The sequence below is a fragment of the Eleginops maclovinus genome, chromosome 20 (assembly GCF_036324505.1).
Source record: "Eleginops maclovinus isolate JMC-PN-2008 ecotype Puerto Natales chromosome 20, JC_Emac_rtc_rv5, whole genome shotgun sequence".
NCBI lineage: Eukaryota > Metazoa > Chordata > Actinopteri > Perciformes > Eleginopidae > Eleginops > Eleginops maclovinus.
Window position 1 is genome coordinate 2,439,269 of NC_086368.1, and position 25,847 is coordinate 2,465,115.

The 25,847-nt window shown below is 42.0% G+C and overlaps 1 protein-coding gene across 1 annotated transcript in view; it reads right to left on the reverse strand.

The window, feature by feature from the left end:
- Window positions 1-25,847, reverse strand: part of cadpsa (Ca2+-dependent activator protein for secretion a) — a 153,258-nt gene that overhangs the window by 70,182 nt on the left and 57,229 nt on the right. The window contains exons 6-11 of the mRNA XM_063911579.1: window positions 25,126-25,247; window positions 22,788-22,899; window positions 22,243-22,382; window positions 17,772-17,838; window positions 9,109-9,217; window positions 5,889-6,101 (exon numbers count right to left, since the gene is read on the reverse strand). Of these exons, the coding sequence (XP_063767649.1) occupies window positions 5,889-6,101; window positions 9,109-9,217; window positions 17,772-17,838; window positions 22,243-22,382; window positions 22,788-22,899; window positions 25,126-25,247 (763 nt within the window). The remainder of the gene's footprint in view (window positions 1-5,888; window positions 6,102-9,108; window positions 9,218-17,771; window positions 17,839-22,242; window positions 22,383-22,787; window positions 22,900-25,125; window positions 25,248-25,847) is intronic.

The window sequence follows — 25,847 nt, forward strand, 5'->3', positions numbered from 1 at the left end:
GGACTTATAGGAAGGACTCAAAGGGAAAAATGTAGCCAATGAAAGATGTTCACATGAAAAATGTAAGTGATATCGCTAGAAACTGTGAGCTTAGTATAAGAGGAAGAAGTTTGATATTTTTGGTCAGTTATCACTCACAGAAGCCTGCTGTAAGCTCCGGTTACCTTTGAGGCTTTTTTTGAAAGGCTGGCCGTCCATAACAAAGAGAAACCAAGAAGATTTCTTCCTCAACAATCCCATCAATTATGAAATGGAAGAGAAGATTATTATGTTTTCGTTTAATCCACTTTTAATGTTGTCTTCTCAAACAGAGCTCATCACTTCACAAACTATGACAAGCTGAATAATGGACTGATGCATTCCAGGGCTAATTGGGAGATGTTTGTGTATTAGTTTTGCAGATTGTCATTCCTTGGAATTACAGGATTACATATGTCTGTTCTTACACTTATCCTAACTATAAATGCGACACACCCACATGTGACATTAATAATCATGCATCAAGAAATGATTATACATACAGGAAGAAATGCCAAATGTTTGTGACTATCCGGACAGGTTCACTCTGCAGCTGCACAGGCTTACTAAGAAAACAACCGTTAGAAATGCACCTTACAATGTTTGTGTGGGCTTGATTTTCTACTACTACTACTACCTTTTGTTAGTAACAAAACAAGGTTAAAAAAGTCAACACTGACTTCAGGTGTTCCCTGTGAGGGGAACAGCTGTCTCCTGGGTGAAAGTCTGTCCACGTGATGTCTACATTATTTTTTTGAGGAGTTAAATAACCAAAAGTCTGCAAGGAGTAACAGATAATCCCTATGAATGAGCATGACAACATTTGAACACACATTAACCTGTACCAAAGGAGAAGAATAGCTTTTAAAAAAGGCTCCAAAAAGTTTAGATGGTAACAAGTAAGATGTTTCCAGGCGATGACCTCCAGTCATTCTATGAATTCATTGATAGAGTGTTGAGGATCAGGAGAGGGAAAATGTCACTGATTTATATATATGTATTTACTTTGCTATTTATTGTTATCATTTGCGACTAAATTGCCTTGTTTATTATCTTTAAAGGAACACTTGATGCTTATCATGTTCAACAGCAGCATAAATCCAACTTTAGTTTTATTTTAGTTTTGAGATGAAGGTCAGTCCAGTCATTCTTACAATGCCTTCAAAATGTATGATCCCATGTAAATGAAATGTATATGAATACATTAATATGTAGAGGACACAGTTTTGGATTAAGGACTGCAAATGTTCAACCTGTGAATATCAATTATAGGAAAATAAAGTTTATATTTTACTAAAATGTACAGTTTGTCTTTTTAGTTTAATACTAGTTGTATTTTTTAAGCTGCATTTTTATGTTTATTATTATGATGTGCATAATAAAAAATTTTAAAAATTGGATGTAGCAACAAGCCTCCTAAACTTTACCCTTGCACTCTACGGAGTTACAGTATACAGGAATTATAATCAGGTTATTACAGCATAAAATATATCAAAGCTCATTACACTATCAATCATCATAACAGGAAAAAAGAGTAAACTGTAAACATTAATTTCACCATTCAGCAGCTGAAAACAAAGGTCTTAACTCCGTCTCTGTTGTTACAATGTTTTAATGTAGTCTATTTTGATGTGATCTGGGGGGATAGGGGAGGTGGGAGGGGGTGACATGATGTTATATTATTCATTGCACTGATCCAGGTGTGAACTGACAAGTAGTTATTTGGTAACATTGACTGATTGCTGCCTGGTTTAATTGTGCAGCAACCACACTGTATTATTCATTGGCTGGCACTTTAAACTTGGTAATTACCAGCTGCTGGGACTCAGCGGGACTCCAGCGGTTGTGTCAAAAACAGCTCGCTCACTAACTTACCTTACACACTTGCCAGAGGAAGAACTTTTTAAATATACGTGGGAGTTGGTCTGCACCCATTTCTCCAAGTCAGTAATGCTGACACATATTCAGTATTCAATTTTGGTAAATTTAAATATGGTATTATAGTATATTCTAGTCAAAGTTTGATGTCAGGCTAACATGAAACTTTGCACACATTTACATAAATAAAGCAACATTCAGACCTTAAAGCGTTTGGAGGTTTCTGTTTCCTGTAGTGTGTGCTATAGGTTTTAGCGCATGTAAAAGGTCTGCAAAGACTAAAATCCCTGTGTTCCCTCCCGAACACTCCCCCACCCCTGAGCATTAAAGCAGGGAAACATGTCCCAGTAGAGGCACCAAGTACAATTATGAAACCTGGAAAACAGCATAATGAGGCCCCTTTAAATCATACCCCCACATCCAGGAATACCTTGGATGACCTTGAAGGCAGTTTTCTGTGATAATCCCCATGACAGTCAGACGGCATTGCACACTGGTACTATTCAGCTTGATAAAAGCATATACTGCTCTGGAAAAACAGATCACTCCCCACACTTCAGTTTCTGTTGCTGTAATATTTAATAGTTGAGTAAAATGAAAACGATGGAAGCTGCCCAATGATTAAAAGGTTGACAGTTTTAAACATTATTGTAACCTCCATCTGTTTCCTTTTACCTTCATCAAAATCCCATCCCATAACAAGCAAAAACATCTGCCTGTATCCTCTTTAAATAATGGAATTAATTTGTGTAGCAAATTATATTGTTATCAGTAGTCTTGTAAAAGAAAATCTACTATAGTTTCAAGAGCAAGCAATATCAAATCAACATGTAGTCTATATGCAGCCCTGGGAAAAATTAAGAGACCACGTCAGCATTATCATCTTCTCTTGTTTTATTTTTTATAGGTGTGTCTTTGAGTTCAATTGTTTTTTTTTATTGTATTTTATGAACTACTGACATTTTTTCTCTGTGTTGGAATTCAACAGACACTGGAATCGCTGCCATACATGTAGAGATAAAGATTTAATAAACATTTGGAGTGGTGTCTTATTTTTTTTATTTTCGGAGCTGTATATTAGCATGAATAGAAATCCAGCCAGTTAGAAAATGACAGCCCAGCCTAAATTAGACGAACTATTGTTGGCATATTTTCTAATAGCGGTAACAAAGCAACCATCACATTGTTTTAGTAAATAAGCATGCTATAGTTTGCAGCAATCACAAACATAGAGGTCTCACGGAAACAATAAACGTAACCCTGAAGTACAATGCAGCTCTTTTGTGGACTGATGCATAACACAACTCTATTCGATCCCTGCTGGAGTATGCATAAATACAATCGCACAGCCAATGCATCTGCATGCATGTCAGTTTGTCCTCCAACAGAAACAACAAGCATGAAGATATCAAAAGAAAGAAAGAGCAATGGACCACCAAAAGAAGTGAAAGAAAGGGAAGAAAGGACTTACCCTTTATTCCAGCTATAAGAGAGCAGGGTCAGGTTTAAGAAGACGAAGAACAAGAAGAAGAAGAAGAAGAAGAAGAACAACAAGAAGAACAACAAGAAGAACAACAACAAGAACAAGAAGAAGAAGAAGAAGAACAACAACAACAACAACAACAAGAAGAAGAACAAGAAGAAGAAGAAGAAGAACAACAACAACAAGAAGAACAACAAGAAGAACAACAAGAAGAATAGGGAACAAACTGAGAAACATAAAGACACAAAGCAAAGTCACAAACACTACAGCAGTCCTACAACAGAGAGCGAAGCAGCACACAGAAAGAGTAGAGCAGAGCTGATAGGATGAAGAGAAGGGCCTCTGATGTTCAGATTTAGACCTATAATCTTTATATCAGACAAAATGAGTATAGCATGTAGCAGTAGGCTTCACAGGCTACAATAGCAATGTTGTTCATGTTAAAGCTCTCCTATTCTGTTATATTTGAACAATATATTATAGGTCTCATATCTATACAAAACTTGTCTGTGAAGTGTTTTGTTCAAAATAGCAAACAGATCCCCCATTGTAGCATGCCTCATCCCCCTCTATTTCAGCCCTGTTCCTGAAGTGCTGATTCTGTGACTGTAGCTTTAAGAACTAGCTGCTGCTGGCCGCGTCCCTTTTGAGCGTCATGATCTCTCCTCTGAAGAGAGTTTTCTACCGGGAGAAACTCAGCTGAACGCTGCCGTGATTAAATATTATGTTCAAACCACATCCAGCATTATTTCTGAAACACTTCTCAGTGTTTACCACTAGAACAGAGACATTATGTGTATTATATATACAACAACTCTAAGTCCCTCCTGCAGACATCCTGCTGAACACACAGAGGGGCTACGGAGGGGATTCTGCTCGCGACTGTATATGGGGGACGATAGGTTGTCCGTGTGCGGGACGTTGCCAGGAGTTCAATGTAAAGCCACCCCACATTTCTGATATGACGTCATAACCAAAGCAAATCTGGATCAGCTCGTTTGCTCCCCCGTTTTTAGAGATGTGGGTGAGGAGGAAAAGAGAGAGGGTTGAATTTTCTGTCCTTTGTGAGTCTACTTACACACCGGGGACACATATTTACGTTTAAAAGACATCAAAAAGTGCATTTTGCATAATAGGGGACCTTTAAAACATTAAATGACACAATCACACACAATGTCACTTAAACTTGACATGCTTCCAGTTTCTGGCATGACCTTCAAATTAACTCTTTAAAGCAGTGGTTCTTAACCTTGTTGGAGGTACTGAACCCCACCAGTTTCATATGTGCGTTCACCGAACCCTTCTTTATTGGAAAAATAAAATGTGATTTTTTCAAATTCAAGACATAGGTATATGTTTTACTGGTGCACAAAATGAACCGTGCATCACCTTCACAAAGAACAAAACCAGCAAAACATGATTTTCACACAAAAACAAAAACATAATAATGAATACTTACTGCAAATCAGTGTGACAGCCGCTATGAGTGTTTCACCAATGGTGTGTGGTTTGCCCTGCTTTGCAATCAGGTAAGCAACTTCGTACGATGCTGTGAGGATCGGTTTGTTGATAGGTACAAAGCCGAGAACAGGCAGAGCTTAAGGAAGTGTTCCCTTAGTTTTGCCGGTGCTCGACTAGAATTGCTAGGAATAGGACGGTGATTCCCATCACGTTCCGTTATACATGTGAATCCATATTGTACTTATTCGTCCGACCACTTTCTTTTTTTGCTCGATATAGTTAGTATGAAGGGATTCAAATATTAAGAAAGAAATCACGACGTACCATCACGACAGTCACTCGGCTACTGAGTCGAGTCGACTACTGAGCGCATCAAATCCCCTGCAGCACAGATAGGCCAAGCGATGTAGCGTGATCACCTGCAGCCAGTGATGGCCAAGCGGGGCGTGTCATCATGAATCATAGTCGGGTGTGTGTCTTGACCTCCGCCGAACCCCTGAGACTCACTCACCGAACCCCTGGGGTTCGATCGAACTCAGGTTAAGAACCACTGCTTTAAAGTATAACAATTATTGAAAAAAAAAAAAAAAACATCAAATGAAGGCTTCTCCACCAAGTTAGCATGTTTGGCCATCTGCCACGTCTCAAGGCTCCATTACCAAAGGATGTTGCACTGATATTATTATGGTGCAAAAAGGACTTTTTTTCATATTTGAATACAACTTTGTGGAAACCATAAATGTGTGTTATAGCCAAGAGCAGTATGCATAACAATGGTAGGGACAAGGGATTCAATATCCCAGTCAGTATAAATGCTTTACCAACTCTCTCTAGAGATGCTAATTTTCCTCTTAAAGCTAGAGAAACGGGTCACATTTTGGGTAAATGTCTGCACAATTCCAATATTTAAACTTGTGCAATCAGTGCAGGAGCACCAGGAGGCTGTTTCCTTGGCAGCAGGGTAAGACGTGAATTACACATGCTTAATTTTTGTATTTTTGTTTTTGTCGCTATAAAGCCACAATCATTTGATACGTTGAATACTTACAGAACTGAGATATGGGTGCGTCCAGCTGTGGTGCTGTGCTGCCCCTGGAGTTGAGTTTCTGGACCTGGGTGGGAGGCACTGGCTTGTGTGACTGGCCCGTGGCTCGGTACATGGCCTGCACCCACAGGATCCGGTCTTGCTCGTCATCGCTGGCAAAGATCACAGTGTCGCCCTCTTTCACAGCGTTGAAGAAGGTCCGGCCGCCATCCAGACCTGAAGCAGGGATCGCACATTCCTGTTTGTAACTCTTTAGAAATGTCCAGTGGGTACACTCTTGTAGAATGTAGAATAACTGTTCAGTATTTCTTACTTTGAAGTAGCAATAGGAAGTCATCTACAAGCAGTATGTAAATGTCTGTCAGCCTCCTAATGACATATGCAAAGACCTGTCCTAGAATCACAGTGACATTTACAGGACTACATTAATTATTAATTTTGAGGAATTGGAAGTAAATTAATTTTCCAGGGATCAATTTAATCACTTTATTGTTGGTTTGTCACCCTGAACTGCTGATAGCAGGAGGCTGGTTTTGTAGTGTGAGTTTACTTCAAACCTCCAGCACACAGAATCAAAAATCCCAAATAAATACTTTTTCATCACACGGTTAAATCAGAAGAGGCATTTCTCTATTTTTTGGTCTTCTGTCCACTCCTAATGTCTGTGTCTGTGTGGATGGGGACAATGTGCCAGTTAAGGTTGTGGTTCTGCTAGATGATTAAACAAATGCACTTCCAATTGTGACACTTCTTTTGTGTTTGAATGTGTGTGTACCACTGGCGGCCCGTCCATTTAAGCAGATGAAGCGATGCTTAATAAAAAAACTCACAAAAGTGAAAAACTTCACGTGGACGTGTTTCTGATATATTTAACGATTCATTACTTGCTTGTGCTGCTTTGTATTGCATAGACAAACTGACAAAGTAATGTCAAGTTCACACTACACGATTTTCAGCCCAATCGGCCCCTCCCAGATGGATTTTGGAGCTCAGGGACGAATCGGCGCTAAATCGGCGCTCGGCAGTCGGCGTTTGATCATTATGTGTGAACTGCTCAAGAGCGATGTGAAAGACTCCCCGATGCCTCCCCGCTGCCCGACTGATATCTAGCAAGCTAAATATCTGGAGCTGTCGGCGAGTCCAAATTCTGTAGTGTGAAAAGGGTTGTGCCTGGTAATGGGTGCGCCGACGAGCTCCAGCCAATGAGAGCGCAAGACACGGGGCGAGGAAAAGCCCCGGGGAGGAGCTGCACAACTTTCACAAAAGAAGAAGAAAAAGCGTTGTCCTACACTACAAGTCGACACAGCTGTTTGAAACCTGATTTTGAACTGTAAAGTTGTAGCTAGGCTTCACAATTCACTGACGTTAACGTGAGCTGATGTGCTAACAAGCTCAAGCAAAGTAACTTATTGACAGTTTGTAGGTAAATCATAATAACGTTCGAAATCCGCGTCATTCTCCGTGTTTTCGTGAGAAAACGTAGTTTGGAGACCAGACAGGATCCTCGGGGATTTATGCTAGCGACAGATCTTGTAGTTTTGACCCCCTGTCGCCGTTCAATCGCGTAGTGTGCACACCACAACGAGTTCAAGACTCCCGAGCGAGTTGTGTAGCATGAACTGGCAAGCGATCGTACGACTTTGAAAGTCGTGTAGTCTGTGCAAGGCATTAACTGTACAATCAGTGGCTCTCACAGGCCAAATTTGGCATGCCACAATTAAGCGCCGCTTCAAGATGTTAAGCGTTTGGCTGGCGGTCAATGGGAGATACCTAATTTTTTGATGGTCAATTCACCTTTTGAGGCGTTGTCGTTAAGCGCTGCTTCACCGCTTTGAATCAATTGTGCGTGTCCTTGCGCGTTCATGCAAAGATGATTGACAGTAGGTCTGACAAATAACAATGTTCATCACCACCAACTCTGCACAGTATTCTGTGTGTCCCTGTTAGTGCTTTGCTGTGCTAACGTTGAAAGAGATTACAACATAAACGTCAGATTTCGGAAAAGCAAACTTCAACGACGTGCTCGACAGGATTAACAGGATTGGCTCTAATGAGTAAGACTGAAATTAATACGGAGAAAGTTGGAGGGAGTTGACAGACAAAACAGGGAGGGTTTCATTAAGAGGTAGGCTAAGTTCATTCTTTTAACGAGAGCTTGTAAGGGTAACGGTACTGTTAGAAACAAGATACACACTTACTTCTGTAACGTTATGGATCTGATCAACGTTTATTATTTCTTGCAAAATGCTTTAAAATCCATGGATGCTACACATCCGTCATCGGGTTCAGTACTAGCAAGCTAGCTATAGCTGGCGTCTGACTAATCTAAAAGAGAAAACGTGTTTATAGAAAACGTGCGGCTGAGGTTATTAACTAAAACTACAGCAACATGAGAGCCAAATCGTGTTTTTTGGCTGGAGTAGCGCTTTGAACTAGCATACAGTAGGATAAGTTATAAGATAATATTCTAATCAACCGATTTCTTTTCAAACGTGACTTGCTGAGTTGGGTTTTGTTTACTAGTGGCAACGGTTGCTAAGGAAAGACAAGACATGCAGGCAGTGTCTCAGTGTTTCTGCACTTTGAAACTGTTGGCAGCTAAAAGTGTTAGGATGTTTCACCTTACAGCAATAATATACCTAAATATTACTTGTTTAATTGTAAATAGTTTGTAAATATCTGAATTGAAGGGGACATTTCTTCTACGTTTTGTAGTGTGAGATTTATTTCTGGTGTTTGACTTTTGCTTTGTGGTAGGTCCAGTTTATTCCTCTCAAAATAGGTATTCTCCTGTTGTTACTTATTGTTACTTTGGCATCTCCCGCTCCTTCAGTTTTTTTATTGAATAATCCCAGTTGGCAATACATTTAATTAAATCTGTAGTTTGTTTGGGTACTGCTGAGGCAGGAGAATGTAATGGGCTACTGTTTATGTTCTCCAAACCCCAGACAGGGACATAGCCTAAGTGAAAATTCCAGTATTTCCCACAGCCATTTGACAATTATCAGTAGGAGCATGGTCACGTAATGCTTGAATGCAGTAATATGTGTTACCTTCAATCTGTTGAAAGATAATCTCATAATTTTTAAGTCTCAATTTGTTTCTCCAAAATTCACCAGAAGTCACCATTTCGTGGTTTCATTTTCAAAAATGTCCTACGGTGGGGCATGTCCCATGTCAGCAACTGTGTGCTTCATACTTTATTTTAACCTGGCTATCTTACCTGGCTGGGGGTCGGTGTAGTCCACAGTGTAGCCATCAAGCTGCAGGAGCTCCACAGGCTCGGCCTTCTTCTCTCTATAGCTGCACATGGCGAAGGTGTACTGACTCACCTGCACCAATCACAGGGACAGAAACGTTCTGGAGTTCAGTCAGAAACCAAAGCTGTGAGACTTAACACTGACCTCAAATTAAGTTGTAGTTTAAAGTGCAGTTGTGTAACAAAGTAACTAAGTAAATTAACTCAACTACTCTACTGTGTAACATTTTGAGGTACTATTTTTTTTATTGTACTCCACTACAATTCAAAGGTAAATGGTGTACTTTTACTCCATTACATGTATTTAATCCCTTTAGTTACTTTACAGATCTGGATTAATGATGGTAAATATAATCAGCCCTTAAATCAGACTTTAGTTCACCTGGCAGTAAATCCAGCAGCTACCCTGCAGTATACAAAGCCATTCAAACTAGCTGCACCTTTACCAGCTCTGAGAACACTTTAATGATCAATAATTATAAAACATATCAGAGATATTACTCTGAAATGGACCAATCAAACAATGACTACTTTTACTGTCGCTACTTTAAGTTCATTTAGATGAGAGTACTTTCTACTTTCACTGGAGGAACATTTAGAATGCAGGACTTTTACTGTGACAGAGTATTCCTACACTCTGGTACTTCTACTTTACTCAAGTACAAGATCTGAGTACTTCTACTTTACTCAAGTACAAGATCTCAGTACTTCTACTTTTACTCAAGTACAAGATCTGAGTACTTCTACTTTTACTCAAGTACAAGATCTGAGTACTTCTACTTTTACTCAAGTACAAGATCTGAGTACTTCTACTTTTACTCAAGTACAAGATCTGAGTACTTCTACTTTTACTCAGTACAAGATCTGAGTACTTCTACTTTACTCAAGTACAAAATCAGAGTACTTCTACTTTTACTCAAGTACAAGATCTGAGTACTTCTACTTTTACTCAGGTACAACATCTGAGTACTTCTACTTTTACTCAAGTACAAGATCTGAGTACTTCTACTTTTACTAAAGTAAAAGATCTGAGTACTTCTACTTTTACTCAAGTACAAGATCTGAGTACTTCTACTTTTACTAAAGTACAAGATCTGAGTACTTCTACTTTTACTCAAGTACAAGAACAGAATACTTCTCCCACAAGTGTCAAACTTCATATAATCACAGGGATATTTAGAACATGTGTTATAGCAACAAAAGGGATGGGAGCACACATGATTCCTGATGATTTAGGGGGAAAGAGACCGAGAGTGTAAGCGGAGAGAGGGGGGGTGGGGGTGTTTTGTGACAGCTGTTGTTGTTAGTGGACCTCTCAAGCATGTGTATGTGTGTTATTGTAATCACATTACAATAAAGTGAAGTGGCAGAGGGGAAATGCAGGATCATGAGCAGTAATAATGGGTAATGTGTGTGTGTGTGTGTGTGTGTGTGTGTGTGTGTGTGTGTGTGTGTGTGTGTGTGTGTGTGTGTGTGTGTGTGTGTGTGTGTGTGTGTGTGTGTGTGTTTAATCGAAATGGGAAAGCTGGTGCAGAGAAGAGAGACTGGATCTTCTGCTTCTTCAGAGAACATTCTAAACTGTTGTGTGAATCACAAGTTGCTCATTTGAGGGTTGCAAATACTGCACATCAATTATTTCAAATCACATTAAGATATGTGAAGTTGGTTTGAAAGACAGACCTTCTCAAGGGTCAGTTTAGGTTTTTTTGCATGCCAATATTCCATTCCAAGTGCCAGCTTGATAGGCCAGATGTTATTTAAATATCCCTGTCAAAACTACATGAACACTAAAAAAAAACTAGCACTTTGGCTTAGCCGGCAAAACATCTTCAAATCTACAACATGGTGCAAAGTTTGATTTGAACCTAAATGAATGAGGTCAATTACAGCCAGATCAAACTCCCCATTGTCAGATTATTTATCAAGTCTTGACAAAGATCCTGTCAGGGTTGGGGAAACAGGACCCAAGTGCAGTAAATCAAGGGGAAGCAGGTAAGGGTCCAAACAAAAAGCGAGCTTTATTCAAAAGCTGTTGATGAAAACACAAAGCAAGGGGAACACAGGACATGAAAAACACTTAGCTCCAGACATGAAGGGTGACAGGAACAGGCAGGTATCTTGGACAAGAAGAAATGACGACGACCGAACAACAGACAAAAGGGAAACAGGGACTAAATACACATGGGTAATCACAAGACGAGAGACAGTTGGAAGGGGGAGGAGAAACACAGGGGCAGCAGGTGAACACAATGACACAATCAGGCACAGGAGGGAAACGCAGACAGGAAGTGAAGCGTAACGAGTGAAACAAGTGGGAAAACATTTCAAAATAAAACACAAAAGGACATGACAGACACGAAACAAGGATCATGACAGAACCCCCCTCTCAAGGGGCGGATTCCAGACGTCCCAACAAAGTCCAAAAAAAATCCAACAGGGTGGGTGGAGGGGGTCTGGAGGAGGGACGCATGACCAAGGCCAAAAGGGTGGGTCCAGTCTGTAGGACGGACTGGAGGACGACGAGACGCCTCTGGACGATGGGCTGGAGGACAGACTGGAGGACGACGAGACGCCTCTGGACGATGGGCTGGAGGACGGACTTGAGGACGACGAGACGCCTCTGGACAACGGGCTGGAGGACGATTGGCTGGAAGCTGGCGGGACCGCTCGGAGGAAAGTAAAGAGCACCTGGAGCAGGAGGTGGCAGGGCCACGAGGAGACAGGAGCACCAGTCGGAGGGACCCCCGACGGGACATGAGCTGTTGTCGGCGGGACCCCAGTTGGTACTGGCATCTGCGGGACCCCAGAAGAGGCAGGTGCAGGGGCCGGCAGCACCACCGACGGGAAATGAATTAGAGTCGGCGGGACATGAGCTTGAGTCGGCGGGGGCCCCGACTGGACAGGGACATGGATTGGGGGACCAGCACCGGAACAGGAGTCGGAGGGACCACCGACTCGACGGGGTGAGGAGTTGGCAGGACCCCCATCGGAACAGGTGTTGGCGGGACCCCCAAAAGAACAGGAGCAGATGTTGGCGGGACCCCTATCGGAACAAGAGTAGGTGTTGGCGGGACCCCCATCGGAACAGGTGACGGCAAGACCCCCAACGGAGCAGATGCAGGTGTTGGCGGGACCCCCATCAGAACGGGTGTGCACGGGACCCCCAACAGGACAGGAGCAGATGTTGGCAGGACCCCCATCGGATCCAGATTGAGGAATTTTAGTGCAAAATACGATTGTGGTTTTCGCAACCGGCTCACATTCACAGGTACTCACCCCTGTGCCATCGGTGAGCCAATGGACTCACTCTCTCCTTCTTTCACTCCTTCAAGGCACGTCCCTTCAGCCTGGTGTGGAGTTGCTTCTGCAGTTTATCAAATGGGCAACCCCCTTCCTCGATGTTTCGTTGATTTAAGTCCATGATATCTCCTGGGGGGCTCGACAGTAGATCGAGCGTCCTTGTTCTCCCGCTGTCCACCACTCAACTCTATGATGTTTTTTTACCCCCCGTCAGGTTGGCTCTGTACACTTACCTGAATCCAGATCCACCGAGATGCTACCTCTGCCTGTTTGATAAAGCTGGCTACCATCGGGTTCCTAGCTGGGCCTTCAAGTCCAAGCAGTCCAAGCAGTCCGAGAGCTCTCCAGAGCGACTCCAGCTGTCCAGCCTTTCTGTTGGCTCTGAAGGATGAGGTCCTGATATGTATTTGACTTGCGATCGACTTCCATCCTCTTATCCCAGGGTACATTGAGCTCGATAAGCACCACCTGCTTGCTGTTTTTTTGGCCAAAGGACAATATCGGACTGAGGTTAGTTTGTGTTATCTCCTCTGGAAATTTGAGCTGCTTCTGCATCTCCCAGTCCCTAGCTGGGGCCAGGACTCCTTTGCTCCTCGTCTCCTGGTCTGAGAAAGTTAATGAAGCGAGGACCACTTGAAAGTTGATTTGTGGTTTTTTTTGCCTGTTCTACACCAGCCGCTAGCTCTGACAGAATCTTATTGTGTCGCCACCAGAATTTTCCATCCATCAGACTTGAGAGAGGGCTAGGTTAGCAGACCTTCCGCAGAGAGTGGGGGCTCGCTGTCAACCCCCATCTGTAGAGGTTTGATGGAGTTGGCAAGACACCGTACAAAGAACAATGCAGAAACTTTTTCTATGCCCACCTCGTCGCACCTTTTAATACCATCTGTTGATCGATGTTTGTTGCTCATATTTTCCACAGAAGATGAATGTATAAAGTGACTCCATGGCCATTCATCTGGTTTCACTGTCACCAAACGTTCCTCGATCACATAAAAATGCAGACATTTGAATTAAAGGCTCTCCTGTATTTTCCCAGAGGATATACTTTTTGATATAATTTTGAGGGTTTCCCTTTAGACCCCCACTCAGGAAAACTCAATTATATTTGTGTGTCACCTGTTCTGGATACATCCTGTTAATAAAAGGCCAGTACTGACCCTGGTCTCACTGCTGTCTGTGTTGCTAACAGGAAGTGTATTGACACTCTGTTGCTAGCTGGAGCTGCCGCGCTGCTACTGTAGCTGCCAGTCATAACGGCCTGTCGTCACAGATCAGCAGGGCCCACCAATCTGCCGCTGTCGCCACCACTGCTGCTGCAAGTGGCAGCTCTCACTCTGCTGCAGCTGTGTGTGTGTGTGTGTGTGTGTGTGTGTGTGTGTGTGTGTGTGTGTGTGTGTGTGTGTGTGTGTGTGTGTGTGTGTGTGTGTGTGTGACAAATGAGATTCCCCACAACAGCACTGATGAGACCTAAGGCCAAGTAAAGGATGGAGGGAAGTAGACCCATTCTCCAGCAGCTCCCTGGCCTCCAGGACACCGCAAAGGCAAATTAAAGTCTAAACTATACCAACCCACCCCCCCCCCCACCACCACCACCACCACCCCTCCACCCATACCCCAAAACACCAGCTTTCTCTCTCTCTCTCTTTCTCTATTTCCCTCTCTCTTTCTCCCTCAGCTGTCAGTCATCAGAAGAGGGGGGAAAGCTGCAGATGAAGGAGGAGGCAGGAGGAGCGAGGAGGATCTCTGCAGTCTGAGGTCTCTGACACGGGTCCAGAGCGGTTTATAAGCCAAAAAAAATAACATTTACACATCCAACAAATAATTTATGCTCTTTTCATGCCTGAAATATTTATATTTACCAGCCTGGTGTTTTCAGCACTGTACAGGAGGTCTGTGTGTGTGTGTGTGTGTCTCTGTCTGTAACTTTAAATATTAAATAATGATAGAAACGTGAGTAAATGAAAATAAAGTCATCCTAACCAAACTGAAATGAATAATAATTACCAAAATGAACTGAACTGACATGAACCGAAAGACAGATGTGGATATGTGCAATTAAATCCGGTCCATGAACACGCAAGGTTTAGCTGATCTGTAATCGGCCTGGATGCTCTGGGGGGGGGGGTCGACCACTGTACTGATTGTGAACTGATGGAGGAGGAGGTGATTTAAGGACAGAGAGGAAGTGTGGAGGATGAGGAAGGATGAGATGACAGGCAAGTGATAAACAACAGAGAGGAGAGGAGGATGAGAAGGGGGGAGGAGAGAGAAATGAGGACAGGGGGGGGAGACACACAGCCAGTTCATGAACAGTGGGAAAAAATAAGTGTCAAAGTATTGTAGTCTAACAACAAGTGTACTTTTCCATGCCATTTTCCAAAGTATGGTGGTTGTAACAACTAACACGTTGCACTGCTAAGCATTACTCAGTCAGATCCTGCAGGAAAGAGAGTGCTCTTTGCTCTATAGCATGGGGGGCAACATGTCTTTCCTGCATGGAGGCCTCATGTAGAGAGGCCTATAGAGAAAAAAGAAAACTTTACTGTACACATATTTTAACTGCACTTACAACAAATGTTAGTAAGGCATTCCTTTTAATATAAGATATTCAGGCTATCAAAACTAATGATGCCATAATCAATATGACGAGACAACTAATCCTTCAATTCAGGAAACAAATACTGAAATATAAAACCTTTGATTAGCAAGAAACCAGTCCCTTTATTAAGTTTATGAATAAGCTAAAAAAATAAGAGAATGTTAACACGGATATATAAGTCTGCTGTGAATGCAGATCACTCTTTGAAGTCATTTTTCTTCAGATCAAACTCTGTACCTCTGCACTGGAAGGCATCATAAAAGAATCCTGCTTCAAAACAAATGTTATTTTAGGGAAATATGTCTTTAAAAAATGTTTTCGGGGAATCATTGAAACATTGCATGTAACTATTATTTGAAAAAAAAAGTCACCCCAAAAACTTCTAAAGAAAGAGAGTCCACTGCAGACAAACCAAGACAGGGTGCAAATGATGGATTTTATAATGTAAAACAAACAATATTTTAAAATAAAATAATTTAAAAAGGTATTATCTCAACAAAAGATGTAATAAAAGACTTTAAAGGTGTTTCATTCTCACTTTTAAAGAGGAAATACATCACCCTGTAGTTCTATGACCCCTTCCTGTGGCCCTGATGTGGGATAGTTTCTGATAAGAAGAGGAAAGGGAAAGTTCTCTATTATATATCTGTATAATCTTTTGGAAAAAAAATTGGAGTGGTCTCTTAATTTTTTCCGGAGTTGCAGCGTTCTGTGAGCATTCCTGATGAGTATTGCAGCTCTGTGTAGTGTGTGTACTGTGTGTCGAACGGTATGTGAATTCAATTCTCTTCATTGTTTTAGATGTGACAGAGCAGAGGAACGTTAACATTATTTTCTGCCAAACAATCCTACAATATGATGCCTCTGAATATGCCTAAAAAATATTCAGTCTGAGAGAAAAGCCTGAATTAAAATGTAACCAAAGTGTGTCAGGATAAAGGCAGAAAGAAAAAATGCAAACACTCTTACTGACAAGACTTTGCATGAGCGAACAGAGACTGAGCAAAGAAAGAAATCCCTGCACAGAAGTCTGCGAAGCAACAAAACAGCAACAGAAAGTACATGTGCACTCACACACAGCAGCTCTGTCTTTGCTCCCCAAGACAAAGACACACACACACACACACACACACACACACACACACACACACACACACACACTCACACACACACACACGAGTGCACAGTCTATTGACCAGTATTTGTCACTTGCTATATATTTAGCTGGGAGCGAGAGGGAGCTTGGAGTTGGCGGCACTCAGGCTTTTCTAGCTGCGAGTGTAAAGCCAGCCAGTGTTCACTCCACTTTGTCAATCCCCTGTCAACTTGTAGCTCTGAGACATATCCTCTGCAATGCACAAGAGACAGGCCACCACCCCCCCCCCCCCCCCCCCACCCACATCCCTGCCTGCTGCCCACCTCCCAATACAGAGCCACCAGGAAATGGCCGCTACCGCCCCACCACCAACCCCCACCACCACCCCACCACACAGCCTCCTGACAAAAGCCTGCTTGGCGTCTCCATCATCCTCCTGACAGCCGAGGGAAGACAGCTTGGCTGCATCTCTCTTTCCCGCGCCACACACAACATGTGGCCGAGCGGCTCGGGATACCGGGCTCCTCTTTTTGGCTATGATCACATTTTTGTCACTCACCCTGCATTCACTTCAAACTGGATTTTGAAAGTATGAAAGAGACAAAAAAAAACAAGGAAACGTGCTCCTGCAAAAGCTGATATATTACTGGTACTATCAGTTTCAATTCACAACATTTTATAACTACATTATATTTAGATAACACAAGTTTTTATATAGATTTGAGCGCCACTCTCTCATCTGCAGAATGTGTAGGATTCTCACCTCTTTACTTGTCTCGGTTGAAAGTCTCACATTTCTAATAACTGGAGAGGTACAATTTCCAAAATAAGTATAAGGATTAATTTACATCTAAGCCAATATAAGGCTGCAACAAACAATTATGTTCAATTTTGGTTAATCTTGTGTTAAAAAAAACCATCTACAGCCCTGAAAAAAATGAAGAGACCACTTCAGCATTATCATCTTCTCTTGTTTTATTATTTATAGGCATCTCTTTGAGTTAAATTATTTTTTAATTATGTTTTATTGTATTTTATAAACTACTGACCATTTTTCTCTGTGTTGGAATTCAACAGACACTGGAATGGCCGCCATACATGTAGAGATAAAGATTTAAGAAACATTTGGAGTGGTCTCTTAATTGGGAGCTGTATATTCAACTTAATATCATAAAAACAAGATAAATGTCTTTCCTATTTTTTGCTTGAAGTATTATGTTTATTCTTATAGTAAAATGACCTTTCTGTCACTTGACTAATTGATTAAAAGTTAGCCTGTGCGAAATGCATATCTGATCCAAATGACAAAGGGAGACAGCGAGTGGCATGGCAAGTGTGCATGATATATTCGTTATGCTACAAATGGTACATGGTACAAATGGTTTGCATTCAAACAATGCTTCATTTAAAAATAAATTCATTATCTTTATAAAAGAATATAATAATATATGGATATGTTTTGCGTCTCCACCAGCCCCATGGTAACAGGACATGACATGAATTGGCAGCCTGCAGACTTCACTGCTGCCTCTGCCCATTAAAGAATCTGGACAAATGCATGTATGTTGCCTGTTGGTGTTTTACATGACACTATATGACTTCTTCTAAGAACAATTTAAATGAGCTCACCTGCACCAGCACGAAGAATCTTTTCTTCCATCTTTTCCACACATTTTTGCCAATGGCCCAAAGGTACCTGTGAAATCAAACACATCAAAAAATATGTTTTACATAGATTTCTTATTGTGGCCTTATCAGCTGTCGTAAATGAAATGGTTTGTGTTAGTCATGCCTGTAGAAAGGAGTATTAGAGCAGTGCATTACCGACCTCTGCTGGTAACATGTCAGTACTGCAGCAAGACACGTGACAGGTATTTTATCAATTTTGGTCAAGTCCCGGACTACTCTTCACTTACAAATCTCTCCATGCATTTGCCCCCCAGTACTTATTAGACCTCTTTCATTCATACACCCCTGACACGGGCCTGCTCTGCCCCGTTCTCGCCTCCAAACTATTGGAGACAAGGCGTTCGGTGTTGCTGCCCCCACCCTCTGGAACGCACTTCCTGCTGAAATCCGCAATGCTTCTTCCCTGGGCATCTTCAAGTCGTCCTTAAAAACTCACCTGTTCACCATGGGCTTTGTCCCCTAACCGTCACAGTCCCCCTGCTTCCACTCCCACTGCTATGTATTTAATTTGTTTGTCTATTTTTAGTTTTTGTTTGTTTTTCCACCATGTAAAGCGGCCTTGGGTCCCTCGAAAGGCGCTATAAAAATGGTATGTATTATGATTATTATTATTATGATTATTAATCCCACTCATTTATTTTCATTAATGTTTCGTTCGAATAAATACATTTCAGAAAAAGGAAAAGCATGACTTTATAGGGACAGTGGGCGCTGGAAGGCTGCATGGCCACATCCTGGATCTGGGAGATCTAAATGGAATGCAGCCATCATTATGTTATCAGTAACCCTTGTGTTTGAAGTCACAAAGCCTTCTATGAGAATACGAGAGAGGACTTTAGGTAGTTAGGTTAGAGACAGAAGGACTGCAATGAATCAATCACAAAATATCAGCCTCGTGAACTGGAGAGCTGTAGCTTAGTCTTTCAGTACTTGGCTTTGGAACTGGAGGGTTACTGGTTCAAGTCCCCAAACAGACCAAGCATAGAGTGTGGACTGGTACTTCAAGAGGTGCCTGTTCAATTCCTGGGTTCTGATGGGGGGCCCTTCAGCAATACACTGGACCCTAGACTGATACCCGGGCGCTGCATAGTAGCTGCTCACTGCTCCTCACAGGAGGGGTAAAGCAGAAGTCTTTTCGCTGCACTGTACATCTGTTCTATCTAGTATGCAGAGTTAGTCCAATCCAAAACACTTGTTGACGGGTAATCATTGTGCATCCGATAAAATATTTCTTTAACTGTCAACATCAATTCAACATCTATCACTGAAAACCTTGAGATCTAAACTCTGATTTAAACTAAAGTTACAACAATTGAGAGGTGTAGCATTAAGGCATGAGCTTGGGATATCTTCTAAAATCTGATAACCACTTCAGCCAAATGAATGTCCCTTTACATCCTCCAGAGGTACGGCACAGTGCAGCTCTGTTCTTTCTCCAGCTGAAGGGTACTGGGAGGCCTGTGGAGTTCAGTGTTGAGAAGGAAGAGGAGAGGGCTTTTGTTGTAAAAGAACATCTGAGGGTGAGGACCCCTGTTTCATTTGCCTCTGCTCTACCAGCCTTGCTGTGGGTCTCCCTGGTGAGCAACGCCCCCCCCACCCTTCAGTGAGCCTCAGTGTGCCTTTCCCCCCGGCCCCTCCCTGAGCTGCTTCTGCCTGTCGCCCTAAATAAACCAGCTCCCACAAGCTGACACATGAAGGCCCTGCCTGTGTGCGGAGCAGGGAGAGGGGCCGGTTACATGGTGAAGCAAGGCACTGTGGGAATCTAACAGGCAGCCCAGCAGCCTCCTCCAAGGCTCCCAAAAGAAAGCATATGGAGGGGGGGAGCAGACAGGAGAGGCTGTAGCTCACAGCTACAGACTTAGGAGCAATGTCTTTTAAAAGCAGTAAGTGTGTGCAGAATAAAAACACAGCCTCTCGACACTGGTTGGCATTTGTTTTCCAGTACGGACCCCCACTACAGGAGTTTAGCTCAAAACAATGTTAAGGACCCCTTGTCTCACACTGTCGGTGTGTCCCAACACTAGCACTGATTAGCACTAACATGCAGTTAATCTCACCTCTGAAAGCCAAGTCTTTCACCAGAACACTGACATTGACTCTTTTAGTTATTACACACTGACAGGTGTGTAATAACTAAAACACGGCATTACAATATGTATCACTATCATTTATGTATTTATTCATCCGTTAAATGAACTAAAATTCCATTAAAACAAAAGAAGGATCTTTATTAATGTAATATGCTTTACTGGGCTTTATTGGTTGGCCATTTTTGCATAAAGTAATGTAAATGCACAACAGGAAGCTGAGGAAAATCCAATCAAGCAATGCAAGACTATAATCATTAAAACCATACAGCTCTGGAAAATCCAAATGTTTCTTAAATCTCTCTCTGTGTTGGAATTCAGTGTCTGTTGAATTCCAACACAGAGAAATGTTGTCAGTAGTTTATAGAATACAATAAAATAATAAGAAAATTCATTTAACTCAAAGACATACCTATAAATAGTCAAACCAGAGAAACTGATAATGCTGCAGTGGTCTCTACATGTATTCCTGGGCTGTATGTATAAGTCTGCTTCAAGACCCACAGACAGACAGACAGACCGACTGCTTCCATTTTATGTGGTCAATAAAAGCCTTTTCTTTCAAAGCAATACAAAGTAAACCACATTTTAGCCCACATACCTTCTGTTGTGCTTACTGTGATGCTTTTTCATTCGTTTCCCTTCATTACGCTGGTTAATAATCTGTTACAGTGGATATTCATATACAGTCCAGCACAGAGCACTGAGAGAGTCTCTGAATAACAATGGCTCAGTTTCAGTCAGTTTAACGCTTTGACATGATTTTATCCGCTTCAAGGAACTGGTACTGGCCTACTGCACTGAGCCTATTTCCTACATCCAGGAAATGGTTAAACCATAAACCACAAGCATAAGCACCTGAACATGACTCCTCACTTCCTCACCTTTCCAAGCTACGTCATTCTTTTTGATTAACCTATCCTCCTTGTGAGCGTCCTGAGTTTTTTTGGCATCTTTTGGAAATAAAGTATTTTAACATTCTTTACCTCTGTCTCCTGGAGTCGTGCATTTGAGTCCAAGGGTTCAAGGGTTTTTATCATCATGTGCACAGTCGCTACAGTGTAGTTATGGCATTGAAAATCTTAGGTCTCGAGCTCCTCCAACAGTGCAACATATTATTAAAGGACATAGGACAAAATAATAATGAAAGAGAAATAGAAATAATAAAATAAAACTAAAAAGTATTGCAAAATGAACGAATAGAATATAAAGACAAGATGCTAAATGATGCTGGGCATGATGAAAGTGATCGAGTATATGCAGGATTCTATTACATAACAATAACGGAATGTGAGAGTTCAGATCAAACATTGTACAGTGATGTACAGTTAAATACTGTTTGTAATTAAATAAATAGTGCGATGCAACCAACTGCCTTGTGTCTGAAGTTCGCGACAAGTGGTTGAAGCCAATGCAGTAACACTTAAATGGTTTGGCTTATTGAAAATGTATTAATTTGTGGGATTCTTGCTTTTTGAGTTTGTATCTTCATGGTTGAATGCATTTATACAGCGAAATGAAACGTGATGTAACTTAAAATAAAGCATGTATTGCCTTGAAAATGTTATAATGTTGAGTATTAATAGAGACGACTACAGTTTGATTAAAAAATATTTAAAACGGTCCCAAGGCCTCATTGTATATTTGCCGTGGAACCCCTGGAACATTCTTCAAGCCCTATACCTTTTGTTATCGTGTCTCACACTGCAGCAGGAGTCTAAGCAGTAACCACTGACAGACACAAGAGGGAGACAAACACTGTCTTTTGGGCCAAGCACCTCGAATAGTACTGTACACCTGTTGTGTAGCGACAAACACGATTAAAGGAATACTCCACCCCTAAATGACCATTTTTAAATCAATGTGACTGTGTGTTAAACAAGGGTTATATTATTTTAACTCTTTAATGTAATAATCTTTATCTGTATTTAAATCATAGCTTTACCATTTCATCAAATGTGTCTATTTTACCTTGATCCCTGTCCTGCTTCAGATTGTGCACAAAAGGTCTTTCCAGCTGCACACACTCAAACACTGTGAGTGTGTGTGTGTGTGTGTGTGTGTGTGTGTGTGTGTGTGTGTGTGTGTGTGTGTGTGTGTGTGTGTGTGTGTGTGTGTGTGGTGTGTGTGTGTGTGTGTGTGTGTGTGTGTGTGTGTGTGTGTGTGTGTGTGTGTGTGTGTGTATGTATGTGTTGGTGAGTGCACAGAGCTATGATAACACAAGCAAGTGTATCATACTTCACCTGTACATCTGATCAATTCGAACAGGCATCATATTAGAGAAATGCTGCAGCTACCAGCAGGAAGACCTCACTGTGACTTACCCACAATGCTTCATGTTCTGTGGTTTGTCCATGCGGATGGCCAGTTTGATCCTCAGGTCGCTGTCCGGACAGCCTTTAGACACCGTCATCTTGTGGAGCTCAGATTGCTTGGGACTGTTGGGAGTCGGGTGGAGCACAACCTGGAAACAGACAGATGGTGATAATGTTTATGTGCTAAACAATATATAGTATATATACAGCCCCGGAAAAAATCAAGAGACCTCTTCATCATTATCATTTTCTCTTGTTTTCTTATTTATAGGTATCTCTTTAAGTTAAATGATTTATTTGTATCGTATTCTATAAACTACCATAACAACTACAATTTTTTTCTGTGTTGGAATTCAACAGCCACTGGAATGGCTGCCATACATGTAAAGATAAAGATGAGTGGTCTCTTGTTTCTGGAGCTCTCTATATATATATATACAGTATATGCAACCTTTTTGCTATACATTTTATACATACAGTATATATATATATATAAAATGTATAGCAAAAAGGTTGCACTCCATGTGAATTGTGACAGAATTGTCATCACTTACCTTCCCCAGCTCCTTATCCTCCAGAGCCAACACACCTGTGCTCTCAGTGAACAGCTTCACCTTCACAGCAGGCAACGGCTGCGTGGTGGTGAAGTCACCCTGGGTACCCCAACTACACACACACACACAAACACACACACACACACACACACACACACACACACACACACACACACACACACACACACACACACACACACACACACACACACACACACACACACACACACAAAAGAAAGCAGCTTGTTAGAGAGGAGTATGTCTGATCAGCTGAGCGTCTGATACTCCGGCTCCGGGCTGAACCTGCAGCAGCTGAAACATGGCTGATGGTTCCGTCAGAACAAGCACAGAGTAACATCAAAGCTCAAAGTACAGGTGTAAATAAAACATGCATGAGAGCTTCATTCCACTGAGAGAAGGTCCTGACATCCTTAAAGACAGATACAACAAATCTATCACAGTCTCCTGAACCTGCCGCTCTATTCAAGCTGCCAGATCTAGACTACTGCAGCACCATCCTCTGTGGTACACCATCCAGACTCCTCATTAAACTCTAGTACATCCAGAACTCTGGCACCCGTCTCCTCACCCACACCCGCTCCCGTGACCACATCACCCCTGTCCTGCAGAACCTCCACTGGCTCCCCGTCCCACAACGAATCCACTTCAAGATCCTTCAAGCTTGTTTTAATACCGTGAGATTTTGCTAAACAGGGACTATAATTTTAAGGAGCTGATTAGTGAAATACATTTATTATAGTGAATCTTAATGCCACACACACGAAAGCAGCATCCTGCAGCTTGTGACATATAAAGACCAGCTGAAGGCTCAACACGCCTCAACTGTTAAACTACTCTTCACTGTACTCCTCTGTGGGGGCATACCAAGGGATTTTACATAAGAAGTGCCAGCAGAGGAATTCTGGGGAAACAACCACCGTTGTTTAAAGAGGGAGAGTAAGACCCCCACTTTAGGAGGTCATTCACTTGGATCAGTCAGAGTTACAGGTTAAAAGAAACTGACTGCTGCAGTCAGAAGGAAGTATGGTGCCTTAGGGGGCAGTCTCTGAAATATGCACATGTTTATTTAGTTTTTTCAAAAATAACCATATGGATTGTTTAAAATATTTAACGACTAAATTCTTTATCCTGAGTTTTCATCATAGTGTTTTTCTTATATTTTGCTTAAATACATTGTTTTGGACGCATGAGAGAGACGCACTAGATGTTCATAATTCACAAATCCTTCAGGCACATACACCAGCTCTTCAGTCAGTGAGAAGGTTCCGGTGGACCAGAGGAGTTTTAGAGCTGCTCATCACCATGCTGCTGCACCTCTGTTACTGTAATACACATGAAGAGACTTCTGCTACGTCAGAAATACATCCACCAGAGAGCCTCAGCAGCCAAATGGTCTTCTCTCCTCCTCTCCTGTCCGTCCCTTCACTGTCAACTGTCCACTTACGTGAAATGTTAAAACACAATTACAACTGCTGAGGCTTTGATGTACAGAACTGCCACTAGGGTGACCAGGTGTCCCACTGAGAGTGCTCTCACCATTAGCTGTGTCAGATGTCAATCAATCAACAGAGAAATGTATTTACTGATGGGTGTAGCCATGGAGGGCGACTCCCAGAGAGGTTTTTGCGAGTGATACTTCCCCCGAAACTCACAAGAAACGCCTGGATAGACATTATTTCAATCAAAACTAGCTCTCGATTGAAATGCGGGACAACATGTATTGCCCCGCATTGTCCTGGACAAACGTACTCTTTGTCCCACATATGGCTTGTTGGAACCTGGTCACCCTAACCGCCACTCTTGTATGAGCAGAGGACACAGTATTTAAAGAGATATGGTTGACTCAAATAGAGTCAGTTAAATACTGAGGATGGAAAAAGCAGACCTGTAGATGCTTTATGATTCTGTTAAGCTAGCCTGGATTCTCCTTGACAAAACGTCTGTGCACAAACATTTTCTGAACCAAACAATGAATGCAGTGCACTTGACATTCACCGTTCATGTGTCATGGTTCTAAGTAGTGTAACTAGAAGCCTGTAGAGGTCATGTCTTCTTCCTGTTATCTCCACATCAAACAGCCTTTGTTTCTCTGTCATCATGACATAATGCCTGAATGATCTCAACATAACACGCTTTGTTCTCCCTTAACAGACTTCACTGCTCACTACATTCATACAACCACATGTTAGGTACAGGGGTTTGACCAGCAGAGGGCACTGTGTGATATATCAAAGCTCTCATTGTTAAAACTATTGTGTGTCGTGTGTGTGTGTGTGTGTGTGTGTGTGTGTGTGTGTGTGTGTGTGTGTGTACTCACGTGGGTTTGGAGGCCTCAGCCTGGTCTGTCTGCAGTTTGTGCCCCCCCTCCACCTCCATGGTGCAGTAAACGATTCTGTTTGGAGCCAGCGACTTCAGACCCTGCACCTCCATGATCACCACCTGCAACACACACACATATTGTAATATAGCAAAGCTGAAAGTTCACACCCTCTGTGCCGACAGGCCAACATGTACTGCGTCTTCTTTAAATAAAGCTGTATGATGTTGTCGGCTGTACTTTCAACTGTTGGGGACGGATAAAGTAAACTTTTACCCAAATAGAACTAATTTCTCTCACATTGTGGCGGTTTTCCAAATAAAACGGGATGAAAAGCAAATTAACCTCTTGAACTTCCAAGATGAAAACAAGCTGCTATTAGGATGCCCGTCTACCCACCTTGGGAATCAGAATCAGAATACCTTTATTCGTCCCACAGAGGGGACATTTTCATTTGTACCGCAGAAACAGCCAAAGACAGCTTAATATTACAGACAAATAGCTGTATTATCGTTGTCAATCAATTCATTCAGCCACATCTCATGGACACATAGGCGGCGCCAGTATAGCCCAACCGAGAATTGTGTTAGCCCTACCGTTAGCCCTACCATAAAACCAACTAATATTCAATGAGTCAGGCCCACTTGAGGGAAACTAAACAACACGAAGGGAGACCAAGTTGATATAGATTTCAAATAAATAATTTATTAATTAAAATATAA